Genomic DNA, 17,878 nt, shown 5'->3' with positions numbered 1-17,878 from the left:
GCTTAAAAAGGCAGAGAGCTACTAACACACATACTGTGCACAGCATGCCCTGAGTAAATGCTGTAAGAAAGCCCTAGACTGTAGACACGATCTGATGTCTGGAAACAGATTTCTTTTCCATTTTTAAATATGCCCTTTTTATTAAGCCAAAGAACTCTCATTATGAGCACATGATTTCTACACATCTATAACTGCAGAGCCCTTTCTATATCTACAGAACCATCATTCTTATCTTTAAGTTTCCTTCCTCGGAAGGAAATCTAAGCTCCAGATAGTTTGTTTAACCTTAGAGCCCTTTTATTTTTTATTTTTGGTCTTTATTTTGTTACAGTAAATAAACCTTTTTTTCTTCCACTTCCCCCTCATAGTCATTCAGTTTCTCCACAATGTATTTTCTTTCATTCATTCTCTTCAGCTCCCACAAAATTCCTTTTTCTAGTTTATTTAAAACCCAAAAATGTGACTGAAATTTTTACAAATTTTATTTTGAATCCTTGATATATCAATGTTTTCAGGTCTGCAAAAGTCTAGGGGAGCAATTTCTAACTTTTCACAAAGCCCTAAAAACAGTCTAGGCACTGCAGTAGATGCAGACTGTTTATACATAAATACAAGCACTGAACATCTGATTTTACCAACATACATTGTGTGCATTGCAAAGCCAGACATGATTTATCTACATCCAAAAATCAAGACATTTCACTAAGTGTTAGGAAGAACAGATTTCAAGCAATGCTAAGCAGATCCTGGGGACCTGTTCAGACAAGCCAGATGTATCAAAATGACTACAAGGCACAAAGGTGTTCTTACAGACTCGATCAGAGTTCAGTTCCCTTGATTGTGGATAATCCTTAAACATACAGGCCATTTAGAAAGAATGTTATTTGAGATTTTACTCACCTGTATTTTCAGAGTGTGACTACACATCTACACTGTAATCTGGGTTTATCTTTATTGCTAGCACTGTCCAGGATGGCATGCCTTACATTGATAAAGATCATTTGGGTATTTAAGCAGCTGAATGCTTTTCTTTCAACCCAAGATTCACAATTCTATAGACTGCAAAGGGAAAAGCTGCAAGGAGGTGTTGTGGAAATATATAAAAGCAATAAATCCTTTAAAAGAACCATCACAGGTTAAATAGTTTTTCCTGTTTTGAGTGCTTGCCATGGGGGAGAAGAATGAGCTCTTGTCCCACAATCAGTGATGGTGTCACAACGCACCCTCCCTCCAGGTACTGAAAGATGTTGATAAGAACCCCTGCCAAGCCTTCTCCACACTGAACAGTTCCAGCTCTCAGCCTTTCCTGATACAAAGGATTCCTTCACATCTTAGTAGCTGGATTCCCTCCAGCCATTTCATATCTCTATTGCACTGGGGAGCCTGGAGCTGGTCCCAGCAGCCCAGGTGTAGTGGAGGTTTTCAAGATGCAAATGAACAGGGTGCTAGATAATCTCATCTACTCTCTTTTCCACAAAGACTGGGCCAGATGATCTTCTGAGGTCTCTCCCATCCTGAGCTGTTCTAGGAACTTGGTGTACACCAGGACCTCCAGGTCTTTTTCTGCAAAGCTGCCTCCCAGCTGGATCGCTCCCAGTAGATAATGGAGCCCGGGGTTGTTCCTGCCCAGATGCAGGACTTTGCATTTTTCTTTGTCAAACTGCATCCCATTCCTACCAGACCATTTCTCCAGCCTGCTGAGGCACCTCTGGTCTGGTGTATCAGCCAATGGGTTGTTTATCTACTGACTGCCAGCTAGCACTTTTTCTAAATTACTCAGAACTGTGGTCTCACAAACAGCCCATCAGATCTCTTGGCAGGAGCACTGTGGAGCACTGTGCAAAGATACAGATCAAGTTTATCAGGGCACAGCCAAACTCATCAGCTTTGTCTCAAAAAGAACAATAGTGGCTCCAGGGAAAGTTAAAGCAGCTAAAGGTGATCCCAGGAATTAGGGCACTAAGGACAGTGGAGCAAATCCTGAGTCAGCAGCAAGGGACAAAGCGGTGCAAGGGCCCCAAAGCAAAGAGTCAGATGTGTAGCTGCAGCAAGTGAGAAACTGCAATGGGTCGTCACAGAGTAGGTTCATTTACACAATGCTTTTAGGAGGCACCACTTCAGAACACAATCTCCTACTACCATGATTCTTCTGCTGTAAGTGTTTAGCGATCAAGAAACAAGAGTTCTAACTCTAAACCAAAATTAGTGATGTCAACAATAAGACATTGCTTTGTAGACTTTGAAAGGAAGTATAAACAATATCCCAGTATTTTTGCCAAAGCAACTAGTAGGAAGTGTTTTTAGCTTTTGGCAAAATGAGAAAAATCAGTATTTTGTTTTGTCATTTACTCTCACAGAAATTAATTTTTCCACATACCAATTAACATTTGCATTTCTCATTAATCCCTTTATTCCAATTTCATTATACTACCCAGACCTTTTATGTTGCCAGAAGGATATCAGAATTAGTTTCTGGTATTGTCTTTCATTAGTTGAATAGTAGGCAATACGTTTTTGTGGTTTTTATTACAAACCAACTGATTTCTTCCTGACCCATAACTTAGCACTTGAAAAGCACTCTATCCTTCTAGACAAAGAATTGACCTTCATTGAGCCATTTAAGAGAATCTGTCCCTATTTTGTCCCTATTTGCTCAGGTACCACAGAATCTTCCATTCTATGATGTCATCTGAGGGACAAACAAGACAGATAAACACAATCTGGAAAAAAGCCTCAAAGAAAAAAAACCTAGTATAATAGCTCAATTTTTAAAGACTATTTTTCTTTTCAAAAAAACAATGGAGACAAAATTACTTGCAGACAGCTAAAAGATATATAAGCTAAAGTATTAAGCCAATTACACAAAACTTGAGTCAATTTTATTTCTCAACCACAAAACTTCTCAAAAGCATGAAAATAATTCAAAAACTGGTAATATAGATGTCCTGAAATTATTTCAGGAACTGTAGAGGAATATAAGGAACACCATAAGAAGAGAAAAAAGCAAAGAGAGTGAAAACTATAATCAAGTGTATAACTGATACCACTGATATGAGAAAAGATTACTAGTAGAAAGACAACATAATTTGTGAAAATATATTGACAAATAGACCAACTACACTCTGAGTCATCCCAAAGATGAGTAAATAACAATTCTATAAACACAATCATGGGAATAGCTCATTTCTTATGAGAACTCCAGCTATAAAAAAATACAGCATTTCTTATTTATACAGGCTGTTGATGGAGAGCCTCAAGCACATGTTAAACAGTATGACTTAAAAGAATAATCAAATGAAAAAGGATGAAAAACCTATATCCTTATCCTTTTTATTCTTTACAGTCTTCATGTTCTAATACTGAAAATATTAACAGTATCTATTTGTGGCAGAGAATCTTTAGGCAACCAGACAACTGACAGTCAAATTCTAACCATAAACAATATCTAAAACACTAGCCTAAATATATTTGATTCTGAAAATTACACCCTCATCATCTTCCTAACTTGAATCTTGCATAAGCATTGCATTCTAAACAGAAAATAAATTAAAATCCATTCTTACTACAGGTCTACCTGGACTGAACTGGCATTCCTTCTTTACCCTTTGCGAGGCACATTTACCCATTCCAGAATTGCAATTCAATTGGTATTAAGGACTCTCAAGACCTAGATCTCCCAGATTTGGAGATCAATGACACTGGCCTGAAACTAAGTACTAGAGTGGAAAGACTCTTTGGAGTACACAGTAAAAATGAGCCTAAACTCCACTGTCTCTTTTGTGGGCTAAGAGACCAGAGATGACAGTTACCTCTTACCCTTTTCTTCGCAAGTCTATAACAAGTTCTGAAAAAAAAAAAAGAATTCTTCTTTCCCAGTGTTCTATCAGTATCCCTTAACCCTATATGAAACCAGGCACCTTCTTGAAAGGGTAGGCGTCACAATCTGGAAAACAATGTAGAGAGCGCTACCTCTGAAGGATTTCCCACCACTCAATTGTTTCTTTCTGATATCAGTGGTCCAAATAGCCAGTGAAACTGAGGCAGAAACAGATAAAGATTAGTCAGGAGAAGATTAATTTCCTGTTTTCCTGTCTTTATGAGAATTCCAGAAGTTGTCAATATGAATAATTTTTAAAAAAGAAAAGAGAAAAATACTGAAAGAAGTCTTGAGAATCAGCTACACCATACAACAAAGCAACAGCCACACTATGTCACTTATTTCAAAAAAATCATTCAGAGCTAAACGGAATGGGTGTTCCCCTCAGGAAAAAAATCTATCTACTCTGTATTTTTTTCTTTGAAGCGAAAAAGAATGTATATTTTGACCACAGATGTGAAGGTAGTTTAAGCAACCAGAGAGAAGTGATTTCCAGTGGTCCCCTCCAACCCACCCTATTCTGTGAATATATGATTCATTTTATCATTTAATCCTTTGCTTTTACCATTTTCTGTTGAAATATCCCAAAACTTGAAAAAGCATGAGAAACTACTCTCATGGAAGAAGAATATATTTCAAGGATACTGTAAAACAGGCATTTAATTTAATATAGAGAGAGCAATGATGAGAGAAAACAGGGCACAGTACATCTTTACAGCACCTGCTAATCCTTTTTTACCTCTTTATAAAACTCACTTATTAAAAAAAGAACAGGCCACTTGGGAATGAACTGTTTGCCTCCAAACTCTTCCTCACTCAAGGCACCTCTGTTTTTAAGAAGTCCTGGAATCACATCTAAGCTTTCAGAATATTGAGAAATTGGAGTAGGAAAAAAAATCATCATCTTTTCTCACCAGGGAAACTGTTGCTCTTCATCGGCAAATCTGCCATCACTGTTGACACTTCTGTTGAAATACATGAATACAGAAAATATTTTAGAAGTTTCACTTCTATAGCAATCACAATAGATGGCACAGCACAATGGTTAGAGGAAGATGTAAACAAAACTGAGCTTCCTTACGATTGCCAGAAATTGTTCCTAGCTTTCCTGAGACAACATGTCAATAAATTCAATCTGCTTCAATTAATATACCTATTCTATTACAACTAGATTGTTTGCAAAACAGAATTGCAAACAAAATGGCAAATCACTTTTCCCCTCAAAAGGTCCTTTTCTTTTTCCCCCCAGTACATTTATAAGGCAGTTGTGGTTTCATTAGCACTCTTTTCTTCAGCCTTTGGGACAACAAAAGAATGTGAGATAGAAAATGATCGAGTCTCTTGCTGGAATAGAATACCTCCCTTCTGTTCTCCTTAAATATATTAGCATTAATGGCAGGAATCTGCCATGTTATTTTGCCATGCTCTACTGTTTCCTCATTAACACAAAAACAGTTTCATTAGGGAAGTTATTTCAGCACATGTATAGGAACTATGGAAAGCTGAGTAGGGAGTCCCACACACCTTCTCCTGTATGAAAGATACCATTTCTACAATCCTCTTGCTTAATTCCTGCAAGGATTTTAAATCATTGTGACACAGAATTGAGGTTGACACCTGCTTCATATAGAGAATGACAGGACACTAAGTAATAAAAGATTTCACATTCCTTTAAGCTTTCATCCTGTTATTCCTGAATGCAACGCACTTTAAATAGAAAATACCTTGTAACCCCATACAAGACGCCTCAAGGATTTATGACACAGACCCAGATGCAATCTAACCTACAATCATCTAGCAAACATGTTCTGCTGAGAAAGAATGCCAAATCTCTCACTGCAATGACCCTGCTATGGCTCTGGAGCCTTTTACATACAACTATCATGAAGACCAAACTGAACAAGCTATATGGAAGGTTTGTGGTACCTTTCAACTGCCTTGTCAGATGAAGAATGACATCCCTGAACTCACACAATCACACAGAACAAGGTCTGCCTGACTTGTGTGGTACCATAAAAAAAACACTGGACCAATGTGCTCATTGGTGTAAGCTTTTAGCAAGGAGTTAGAACATATGAGAGCAGCTGAGATTACCCACAGCCACCCATCACATGATGGCATGAACTGCTTGGGCTGATATAGAGGAGAGACCTTTTTCTGTGGCTAAAGGGAAAGCATTTTGTATTATTCTTGCACATCTTCCAGCACTGCAGATTTAAGTGATGCTCTAAGCCATACGAGCACCTAAATGGTGTCAGGAAGCTTTGCTTAGGCAGCATTGGCAGAAACCAGCTCTGACTCGAGTACACAGAACGCATCCACAACTCACAGGAGAAGTAAAAATGGGCCATTCAAAAATACAGATCTTGCATTCAACACACAAAGATGGAGGAATGTTATAGTCCTCTTTCATTTTGGAGAAAACTAGTCTGAACAATATCGGAAAGCAATTTTTTGTATTATTTTAAGGTCAGTAATTTGAGATCTAATTTAACTGATGCATGAGATTTGTGATAGCAGAACGTACCAGTAACAAAAATGCAAAATCAAAAACTTGCAGAGCTCTTGTTCTTATAAAGAGAAGTGTACAATTTTGAACAGACAGAAAGCATGCCTAATGGGTTAGCTGTTCAATTATACATGCAAGTTTTAAAATTATGACTGAGAAGGAAGGTCATTCTTTTCAATTAGCAAAAGTATCAACAGACCCTTTCCTATCAGAGGTACTTGGACACCATCAACTAAATAGCAACCTCAACAGAAAGCAGAACTGGAAACAGCAGGATGCATATTCCACAAAAGGAACTATCCACTTCCACTGCAACACTGAAGTACTTCACACCACGTCTTTATTAAATAAAATTCAAACTACAGTAATTTAGGTAGTATGATAATCCAAATAGTCTTTATTGAAGAAGTTATTAAATGACTGATTTTTAAGGGAGAAAATTATATTGCAGTATTCTCCTTGGTGCTTTTTCTTGTTTTCATCTACATTTTTCATCTCTGCTCTTATTTTCTCATTCTTCCTCCACACTCATGGAGTCTTTTCTTTGCTACAAAAAGTCTTCATTCTTTTAGAATCTTTTTTTAAAATCCTGCTTACAGTTTAATATAAAAGAGTGCTAAGATAACTCCATTACATATCATTTACTATAACAGCCTCAGTGGACAACATTCTCCTAAACTATTAAGGGCTATCATCAAGTTAGCAAATGAAAGGCCTTTCATTTTATAAAATTAAGAACGTAATCTTTAATATCAAAGATGCTTAAAAATATCCAGGGAAATAGCTTTTCCCTAAGCATACAAACATGCTAGAAAGAAAATACCTGCTGGCAAATATGTATTTTTAAGAGTGAACAAGTTCTACAAGGATGTGTTTTGAAAACAATGCTTTTCATTTTGTTGTTGAGATTGCCAGATCCATTAATGTTATTAGCACAAAACCGTTGTTCATCTGACTGCTAATGCACCAACTATACATAGTGCCATGGGACTATTCCTCCCCGTGCAAGAATTCACATGTGAATCAAAAGAAAAACAAATTATTTGATAATAAATTAAAGAATGGGTATGATATTCCAGGTTCAGTAAAAACAGACTGCAAGCACATGAGTCTCATCAATCTCTTACACCTATTCGATCATGCAAAAGTGAAAAAAAAAAAAAAAAAAAAAGAACTAAAACGTCGACGTCACAAAAAATTCTGCTTCTATTGCCAAAGTGTTTAGGCCTGGTTTTGGTGTATGATGACATACCAGAACTGAAAGCACGGCTCTACTCATCTGTAAAGCTAAGTGAAGATGGTATAGTACTTTAAAACAACAGGACTAAACCTAAACTAAACTAAACTAAACCTAAAAGCAAACTAAAACTAAAAGCAAGCACATCAAATTTAAACTTGAGGATTTTACATGCAGCAGTTAGAAGACTTAGTTTTGAAATGTTAATGATCAAACAAATCATATTGAACAAATTTCTACCAACAATATTTTACAAATTAGTCTTCTGAATGTAGAAACTTCCTAAAAGAAGAAACGTCAATTTTTCTAATAATCTAAACACAGTTTCATTTTAAAGCATATGTAATGTTATCTTCAAATTCCATTAATTTTAAGCAATCTGATACTTGCACAATTGAGTATCTAGGAAGAAGGTTGTATGGAAGATGCACATTACCATACTCAACCAATGCTGACCTTTCTCCTTGCAGCTGAAGGGAAAATTTTCCTGGTGTCCCTTCCATGGAGTCTTCACTTCCTGATCTGCTGGTATACTCGTTACAAATAATTTGTCTACTCTCATCATCAAATGATGTGTACAACTTCTGTTCTGCTAAGCAGTTATTATTACTTCTGTCAAGATTATTCATCATCATAGTTGGCTCTTCAAAATCTAGCTTCGCTTCATCTGAAATAGTCAAAGAGAACACGTTTTGTTCAAGTGTTATTAATTACTGCTTGCCATGTTACATTATCAAAATTCTATTGTATCAATTTAAAAGGTGAGAAAGCTTAAGACTATTAAGAGTAAGGTGGTCAATATCTTCTTATGAACAGTATTTCCTAAAGTCTTTTGGGGTTGTGTTTATAGTTTTAGTATTTCATCTTCTTTATTTGCCTTTTACCAGTAGGTGGATTGTACCTTGAGAAAAAAGCGATTATGTTTCAGGACCTGAATATTATGAAGGAACTCAGGAAAAAGGCAGTTGCTAATCCTGTAGCTTCCATATATACACAGTAAGAACCTCCACAAAAAAAACCCCCTCACATAAACATTTGCATGATCCTAAAAGAGGAGAAGAGACCAAGGCTGGTTACAACCACACTACCTTCTCAACTTCTTCAATTAGTAACATCAACTTATTAAGGCTACATGAAGGGGTACATTATATAAAAATATATTTACAGAGTAAATACATAAAAATTAAGAAAAATTTAGTACTTTTTATGTAAGATTTCTTTTGCATTAAGGTAAAAAGTGAGATATATAGTTTACCATGTAAAGTAACAATCCTAGACAATATAAGAATTGTCATTATTATAAATGAGTCTTCTAACATAAAGACAGAGTCCCAGCACACTTCATTATGAGCCAACATGCACGAAGCCAAGATGCCATTTCCCATTTTTAGGAAAATTTTAAACCCCACATTTGGTGACATTTATTAAGTCTCCACTAATGAAACTCTTAACAACAAAAACGATGAAGCTGGAGGCCTGTCAAGACATATCTTTCCTTTTTATTCTTCCTTTTGTGCTCAACAATCCATCAGGGAATCTCCTTAGATGATGGCATCTCATTATCTCTTTAAGCATGTCAGCACTTAACTTTACTCACTGAAGACAACCTTCAGTAAAATTCCATTACTTGGAAACCTACAGGAAGAAGAAGCACCTGAGTAGCTTTCAACTCAATAGTGCAAGCCAGCATCATTTTGGGACACCACAGTTTCAAAACTGCCTTAAACCATTTAAATACTTCCAGAATTCACACTGAAAGGACATGCAGGTCCGTTAAGGTATTAGTAATTCATGTAATGACCAATATTAAAACCCATCATGCAGTCATTTTTCTAGCAAATAGTATGTATCAAAACATTCTTACTCTGATCCAGAGGAAGCAGTTTAGAAGAAAATAAATCTTTCAGGGAAGTTGTTCTAAATAAGCCTTTCCAAGCACTGCTGACTTTTCTAACTTCTGCAGCATCATCAGGAGGTGTTGGAAGGAAAACAGAAGCAGCTTCATTTCTTTTTTCAGAAATTGTTAGTGTTGGTTTCTGTGACAAAAATAAAGGAGACTTTTTTAAAAAGCAAAGATGATTTAATTTTCATTAAAGTAAAAATTTAAAAAAAAAAGAAATCCCCATAATTTCTAACAAAGAGCTGAGTTCAAAACAGAAGTTACAATAGCTTGCTCAATAAGAAATTTTCATATCCTGAATCTAATGATACCATTCCAGAACATACCAGATGTCTATACCATTATCACCACAGAAAGCCATTTAAAAGCCAACATTCAGGGGTGCAGAAAACAAAACCTAGCTTGAGTAGAAAAACTCAGAATTATTTATGTCTCATAAATACTCATTTAACTACATCTGCAGCAAGCTTATTTATCAAAAAAATATTGTGCCAATGACTATTGCTAACAATTCTAGAGATACATCTATTCTTTGATTTGCTTTTGAGCATTAAAACAGTATTTCCCAAACACTCCAAATATGTTCACATCGTATGTACTACTTTCTATCACACTGAGACAAATCAAGCAGATCCAGAAACATGAAAGTCTTAGTTTTATGTCAGTATCTTGCATCTTAGAGGAGGTGAACAAGCCCCTGAATCTGTACTACCAAACACTTGTTGTGCCCTTGCCCTACATAAAAGCACTGACCTCTAAAATCAATACCAATTTCCTTAAAAAAAAAGAATCCACTGAAATGCAGCCTATCCTTCAGAGCTCTCCACAGTATTAAGAAGCCAACAGGGGAGACTGATTACACATAACCACCATGATTAATACAAGCACTTAATTTACAGTGTACTAATGTATATGCATTGATAAAGGAAAAAAGCGGGTTTTGCATTGGTCAGTAGTTTTCTCTAATTTTTTTCCACTCTCACACACACACAAAAAAGAAAATTTAACACCAGTTCTTAAATCCAAATGTAGATATATTTAATCTAAATAGAAGAATGCTCAGAAATTTTAGACTTGATTCATATAAATACATTACTTTATCCAAATTACTTAAGTATAAAATTTCTTTGATATTTCCCCTGATTTCCTAAAGAATACTTTCCTAAAGAATTTCCTAAAGGTTACTGTCAGGAAAAAGCAATGTATACAGCAAGCATATTTAATTGCTATACCATGCTCTGTTATCTTGGGTACTAAAAAAGGGTCATGACTTAATCTTATATTTGAAGACAAAATATAAAAAAACTGTGAAAGAGCAGATTCACTTATAAATTGAAAACAATTCACAGCTTTTGCAGAGGGAGAAAAGAGGTTCTTAAAGGACTTCTATCTGTTTTGAAATAAACTAGTCACAACATTTTATAGAAATGTAAGGCACCTAGAAAGCAACCACCTTGTTACCTTCAAGTTAGTCCTCACAAAACCACAAAACAGATGAGGGTGGAGGGAACCCCTGGAGATCCAAGCCCCATATTCAACTACAGCCACTTAAACTCAGTTGCGCAGGACCATGCCTGCCTAGGTCGGGTACGGGTATAAAGTCTCTAAAGATCTTACCACATCTTAGTATCTAAATAAAGTAGTTTATTTATACAAAAGCACATATCTGAAGGCGTAAAAGTTCTGAGAGCGGCCTTATTCTACAACCAATTATAAATCTAGGCAAACAAAGTCTAAACAAGACAATAACCAAAACCTAGAAATCTTAACACACACAACTCTAATGAAAAAACAAAGCATAGAATTCCTAACAAGCAAAACTAGTAAAACTATAAGCAAAGCAGAAATCTGACACCACAGCCTCTAGGTAAATCAGCCTCCCATCTCCTGACCCCAAGCAGGATTTTCCAACCGTGGGGTCACAATAACAGAAAGGGAACACAAGATCACAGATCCCAGACAGGGGTCCCGGCCGCGGGGATCACAGTGGCAATGGAGGGGTCCCCAACTTGGCAGAGTTCCCGAACGCAGGGTCGCAGGGACAAGGAGGGGTCCCTGGGGTCCTGCACCCTCGCAGGAGGAAGGGACGGTACCCCAGGGCCCAGATGCCAGGCTACAATAGATGATACCTTTAGAATCCCATCCGGCTCCCTGGCAAGGCTCCTTCCTCAGGCTGCAGGAGGTGGAGGTTGGATCGATTGATCGGATTGATCACTCGACCAATTCCTCCAATCCGTTCGACTGACTGACTGACACAGAGGTTTTTTATCCCAAATTGCAAAATGCATATTCATATTTTTTATCTACACACTAAACAATCTAGGTACAATTCTAAAGTTCGTAAAACTACGCACAAAGCATATCTATTAACATAAAACTCTATCTTACTAGCATAAGGTTCTACCCTGTTGTACATAAAACTCATACTAAAAATTATAAACAGTACCCTACTCTATTTTTGTTATGTCTGTACTCTATCACTAGGCCTAAAGCTGTGTCCTTCTACACTGAACTAGGACTTAGGGCATGTAAGACTTAAGGCTAAGGGTTAGATTTCTACTTTATGTATCTAAAGCTTTTATATATTCTAATTTTTCTAAAGGTTTTAGTTCAATCTCTGTACTTCTCACTCTCTGTGGAGGATCCATGGAAACATGGACTCCGACACATGCCCAAGAAGCTTTTGAAAATCTCTGGGCAACCTATACCAAGGCCTTGTCACCCTCACAACTGTTTCCTGAAGTCCAGAGGAAACCTCCTGTGTCCCAGTTTGTACCCTCTGCCTCTGGTCCAGTCACTGCAAAGAGGCTGGCCCCATCCTCTTTGCACCTGCCTTTCAGGTATTTACATCCATGATGAAATCCTCCCTTGGTCTTCTCCAGGCTGAATGTTCTCATTTCTCCTTGTCCCTTCACTACCTTTGGGGCCGCTCATCAGAGTCTCTCCACTAGCTCCATGTCTTTCTCGTACTGTGGAGCCCAGAGCTGGATACAGCACTCCAGGTGTGGCCTTACCAGTGTTGAGTAGGGGAGAAAGATCATTTCCCTCCACCTGCTGGCAACACTCCTCGTAATGCAGCCCCAGATACCGTCAGCCACTTTCTTAACAGCAAGGGCACATTGTTGGCTCATGCTCACGAACTTCATCTATTTTAGCAGACTTACACAAGAAAGCTGACTCAAGTATCCGTCTTCTGATTCTTCTTAATGTCACTTTGAATCATAAAGCAACATGGCAATCTTTAAGTAGTTTAAATTATTTTCAGGTTTCTTTTGGGCAAAAAATGACAAAACTGACTGTCCTGGGTTCAAAAATGTAACCAAAAATGTGTATTCTATTTTCATCTGTTGAGACCAGTTGGGACATATTGTTCTTTATCTCTTGTAACTCTGGGCAGGGGGAGAGGGCAGATACTTTCTGTTAAAGGGACACCTGATAACACCAGATATGGCAGTGCCCTCTTATCTCCTCTTCCACCCATCCTCCTCCAAGGGACATCACCTGTGAATGGGCCATTTAAGGCCTCTCACATGACTGATAACAGTACCTCATTCCACTGTGGGATGCTCCACCCAGTGGGAGGACCCAAAACCTTTCCACCAGCATAAAACCAGCCAACCCAAACACCAATTTAGCCAGTTTTTCCACCGAATTCTTGCACGAAGACCTGACCCATCTTGCCAGCACTGGACCCTTTGTTCTACAGAATAATTTCTACTCCACAGAACAACATCTGTTACTCCAGGAAGACTTATCTGGACTGCTTCCAATACCCTGACAACAGGGTGTCAGGTCATATCTCTGACTCTGTCAGGGTTTTCTAGGACTTTTGTTTGTTTACTTGTTTGGTTTTTTTTGTACTACTGCATTTGTATTTTTTTAATACTCCTAGTAAACAACTGTTATTCCTATTCCCATAGTTTTGCCTGAAAGCTGCTAATTGCAAAACTGTAATAATTTGGAGGGAGGGGTTTTTACATTCTCCTTCCAAGGGAAACTCCAGTTTTCCCTGACAGATAACTGTTTTTCCCAACCAAGACACTGACTTTATAAGTCTCAGACTAATGTTACAACAAGCCTCCATTCTTCCCAAACATCTTTAAACCATTTCTTTTCCTAACACTACCAAGCCACATGTTTTTGTATCAGTACTGCATGAGTTATTTCCAGAGTACCTACATGATCCAGTGGGCTTAGTTGAACACCAGAATGCGGTCTTGATTCAGACGATTCAGAACCAGATGTACCAAAACTAACATAGAAAGGAAACACAGTTAGAATAAAGCAGACCCAGAACTGTGTGATCAGCTGTTTCTTTTAACTGCATGCCCCTTCCCTTTGCCAGTGAATATGGGGAAAGAAAGGAAAAGTGACAAAAGCACTTCATGTTAACAAAACTCCACCTAGAAGTAATTTGAGGTAGGTAGTAAAAACTTTGTTTTAAAATGATCATTTCAATCTGCAGGACCTAAAATTTTACATTTAAAAGATCTCAGAAGGCTCTGAAAAAGGATCTAGCACACAGGTTAAAGGAAACAAGCAAGCTTCCACATGTTCTAAATAGCTGAAGACTATCTCAATTAAAAGCATTCATTTGTCTCAAGAGAAGTTAAATAACAAACTATTTTCTTATACTATTCTCCACACAGAAAACTAGTGTAAGGATTGCCTCTGGTAGCTCGAATCCATGGGAACTTCCTGGACATGTAGATTAACACCAACGGGAAAGATCATTGGGAAAAGGCAAAGGATGTGATTAGGAATACAGATTAACACAGGGAAAATAATCACCGGAAGCATAATTAGAGAATCAAATCTCTTGCTGCTAAAGGATATCTGAAAAAATCTTAAAGCCACAGTACCTAAAAACTAAAGGGGATCTACTTTGAGGACATGGTGAGGATTGGGATCTAAAAAGTTTCCTTTGTTCATCTGTAGGTGTGAAAGGTCTTTGAGTTTTTACTGTTCGTAAAGCATCTCTGGCTTCATTTACAATCTCAGAACTGGTCTTGGGCTTTGCCGCTGACAGCCAGTAGAATGGTTCTGCTTTTCTTCTATTGTCAGTCTTTGAAGCTTGCATTCCTCTGCAAAGTACTGCACAGGAAGAACACTGGAAAATATGTGTGAAAGTCATGAACTATTATGCTAGTTTTAAATTAAAAACTATTAATTTATCACTGGTTATACTACAACAACATAGTTAAAAAAGGTAAGTAAATCCTAGACAGTGCTGGAATAGTGGGAAGTAAGGTACACTGGTATTGCATTTCTTCTCTATTCCTGAGCTCTGTAGGAAAATACTCAAAACCAGAAAGCATCTGACATGGAGGATCTACCTTCAGTTTTTTACAGGAAGCTAAAATACGTCACTGTGCTTCATGGGCCAAATGTGATCCTCTACAATTCCACAGAAAATCTGTTTCTTGATTTCTTGACATCTGATTACTAAAGAAACACCACAGCCAGAACAGAAAGTCAATAATATGCTGCAAAGAGACAGGTTTTTCCAACTTAGAAAAAACCCAATATATAATTATTGACCTTAGCAAGCGCAGCTTCCTGATATGTCAGAGGCATCATTATCAGTAACTGAAGAGCATTATCAGCAATTGATAAGCAGAGACAAGGGAGAACAAGCAATCCATTTTTTTCCTCTGAAAGAAACGACTCCCCAACCCACTCCCAAGCACAGGCAAAGAAAGACAACACTAATATAAGTTATAAACCCAAACTTCCAATCAGTGTTCTGTCCTGCTGTAGTTTCTGGGAAATGCAGCAGGCAGTGACAGACTTGCATCCATCACCCCCTGGACCCACTGTCATCACTACCATGGTGCAGTTCTCTGTAGATATCATCCTAGTAATTTTACAGAAAACTCAGCATGAGTCTTACACCATGCAAAATTCCTCTTCTGCTTTCAAACTTACCTAAAAACAAAAATATGTTTCTGCACTGTGACTCAGACCATCTGGTAACTTCTATTCTCTCACACAGTTTATGACAATGAACTGACAGTAGATCAGACACCATCATCTGGGTTATTTCTAAACTATGGAGTAAAAAAAAATCTGTTCTGCAGTTTAACTTTTCCACCTGGTTCTATATTCTTTGAGAGCCTGCACATTCTGGTACAGGATCTTTCATTCTTGCACACCCAACATAAAATTGGATGCTAAGAAGTGCACCAATTTCTTCCACTAACTGATGCATAATTAAAAAAACCTCAGGAATAGATCAGGAGCCTGAAATTATCAGTGTTTTTAATATTTCTGACTACCAATAATATATTACTTACCTTCACTGTGACTGAATTTTGTTCTCTATGCTTCTTACTCTTCCCTCTAGTAAGAAGATGTGATTTAGAAAAAAGTAAGGAGTTCCACCACAGCTGTCTGTTTGGAAAAATTACAGTCAGTCCTCACTGAAAAAAGGAAGGTTGACTATCATTCCCTATTCCCCCAGCTACTGGGAGCCAGAATTTTGACCTTAAGTGGAAGGTGTTCTCTGTAGGCCTTATGTCTGATACAGTTGGGAATGGTCCTGTGCAGGGCCAGGAGCTGGACTTCATGATCCTTGTGAGTCCCTTCCAACTCAGCATATTCTGTGATTCTGTAATTTTGTTCTTCAGTCTCAGCAGGAAACAGAGGGAATACTGCAGTGTCAATGGGGACAGCATAATCGGTACACACAGATCCTGCCCCTCACTACTGTCAACATTTCCCAAGCAGCCTTTAACTTGCACAAGTGAAGAGCTCCTCTCTGACTCTCTGCTGCTTAGTAGAAGAGTATCACTATCACACAGCAGTGTCTAAAAAGCCATACTCGGGCTCTTGTCTTTATTGCCCAGTTGTTTACTCCAGAAGTCTGGTCTTTGCTGTACAGGAAGATTTTAAAGCAGTAGATAGCAGTACAGGAACCACACATTAGTCTCAGCAATGTCCAGAAGCAAGACAGCTGTGCTCTCACAACTCTTAGTTCAGTCAAGATGAGAGAAGCATAGCTGACTACATCAGACAGGGCACCACACTGGCTCTGCCATCCTCTTTCCCATCTCAAGACCGGTGTCATTTAATTGCTAGGGGGCAGAGTGGGTGTATTCACTCAGTACACAGCCCTGTACTCAAGGTAGAACGCTCCGCTCTCTGACATCCAAATCCATGTTCTGTCTGCCCTAGCAAATCTCTAGAACAGTTAGCACACAGGTACAGGTTTAGAAAGAGTCCCAGAATCATCGAGGTTGGAAGAGACATTTAAGATCAGGAAGTCCAACAGCCAACCTCTCACTGCGCCTGTAACCCCTAAACCACATCAACCAGTGCCAGATCCAGATGCCTCCTAAACATGTCCATCACCTTCCTGGCCAACCTATTCCAGTGCATGGCCATCCTTACAGTGTTCTTCTGGGAGTTTCTTGTTTTATTTTTAATTATCTAATCTGTATCTCCCCTGTCTCAGCGTAAGGCCATTTCCTCTTGTCTTTTCACTGCAGGCAGGGTAGAAGAGATGGGCCCCAACCTCACTACAACCTCCTTTCAGGAATATGCAAATAACATCTACTGTTAGACATAATTCTCTGAGCGCCAGCAACTTACCAATCACAACTGACGTACTTTCCTGGTGAAATTCTGACGCAGAGAAATCGCTATCAAAGAGAAACAAGAAAGAAGTTCCGAGAGAGTTCTCAGAGGAGCTGGGTTTCCAGCGCAGCCGTGGGACAACACGGCCAAGAGGAACTCCCCAAATAAGCAGCACCTGTGGAGTAAACGCTGTCCCAACCCACACCCGGCAATCAAGCCTCTCTCCCGAGCACGGGGAAGCTGCCGGGAAGCGGCACAGGGGTCATCTGTCTCCGGACGCCTTCCAAAGCCTCCCGCCCGACTTACCGCACAGTCGGCACCCCCAGGGACGAGCACGACGGCCGGCAGGACACCGGGCGCTCCTCAGGGGACTCGGTCGGGTCCCGTCACCGCCTCCGCAAGGCCCGGCCTCGCTCAGCCGCCCGCCGTTCCCATGGCAACCGTACGCGCCGCCGGGCCGGGCCGGGCCGGGCCGCGCCCCGCGCGCTGCCCCCGCCGCCGCGCCCGCGGGGCCGAGCGCGCCCCGAGGCGCACGCGCGAGCACCTGCGGGCGCGTGCGCGGCGCGGCCGCTGCCTGGCCGGGGTGGCGAGCCCAGATCCCGGGGATGGCAAGGCCACGTCCCAGGGATGGCGAGCCCAGATCCCGGGGATGGCAAGGCCACGTCCCAGGGATGGCGAGCCCAGATCCCAGGGATGGCGTGCCCACGTCCCAGGGGCAGTGCGGGCTCCTGCCGCGGCGCTGGCCCGCAGGACGGTGGGTTCCTGGGGGAGAGCTCT

At 39.4% G+C, this 17,878-nt stretch overlaps 1 protein-coding gene across 12 annotated transcripts in view; it reads right to left on the bottom strand.

Moving 5' to 3' along the window:
- ARMC2 (armadillo repeat containing 2) overlaps positions 1-17,623 on the bottom strand; it is a 64,536-nt gene extending 46,913 nt beyond the window's left edge. For 4 of the 12 annotated variants that reach the window (XM_063389761.1, XM_063389768.1, XM_063389769.1 and 1 more), the window contains exons 1-8: positions 17,408-17,623; positions 17,117-17,166; positions 15,820-15,916; positions 14,386-14,633; positions 13,703-13,775; positions 9,488-9,659; positions 8,080-8,290; positions 4,792-4,842 (exon numbers count right to left, since the gene is read on the bottom strand). In XM_063389761.1, coding sequence (XP_063245831.1) covers positions 4,792-4,842; positions 8,080-8,290; positions 9,488-9,659; positions 13,703-13,775; positions 14,386-14,603 — 725 coding nt within the window. In that variant the 5' untranslated portion in view covers positions 14,604-14,633; positions 15,820-15,916; positions 17,117-17,166; positions 17,408-17,623. The remainder of the gene's footprint in view (positions 1-4,791; positions 4,843-8,079; positions 8,291-9,487; positions 9,660-13,702; positions 13,776-14,385; positions 14,634-15,819; positions 15,917-17,116; positions 17,167-17,407) is intronic. The other 8 variants (XM_063389765.1, XM_063389767.1, XM_063389762.1 and 5 more) reach the window with 7 other exon arrangements.
- Between the last annotated feature and the right edge of the window lie 255 nt (positions 17,624-17,878).

Source organism: Prinia subflava, chromosome 2, assembly GCF_021018805.1.
Source record: "Prinia subflava isolate CZ2003 ecotype Zambia chromosome 2, Cam_Psub_1.2, whole genome shotgun sequence".
Classification (NCBI taxonomy): Eukaryota; Metazoa; Chordata; class Aves; order Passeriformes; family Cisticolidae; genus Prinia; species Prinia subflava.
The sequence above is the reverse complement of the archived record's forward strand: the minus strand, read 5'-3'. Positions and strand labels throughout refer to the sequence as shown.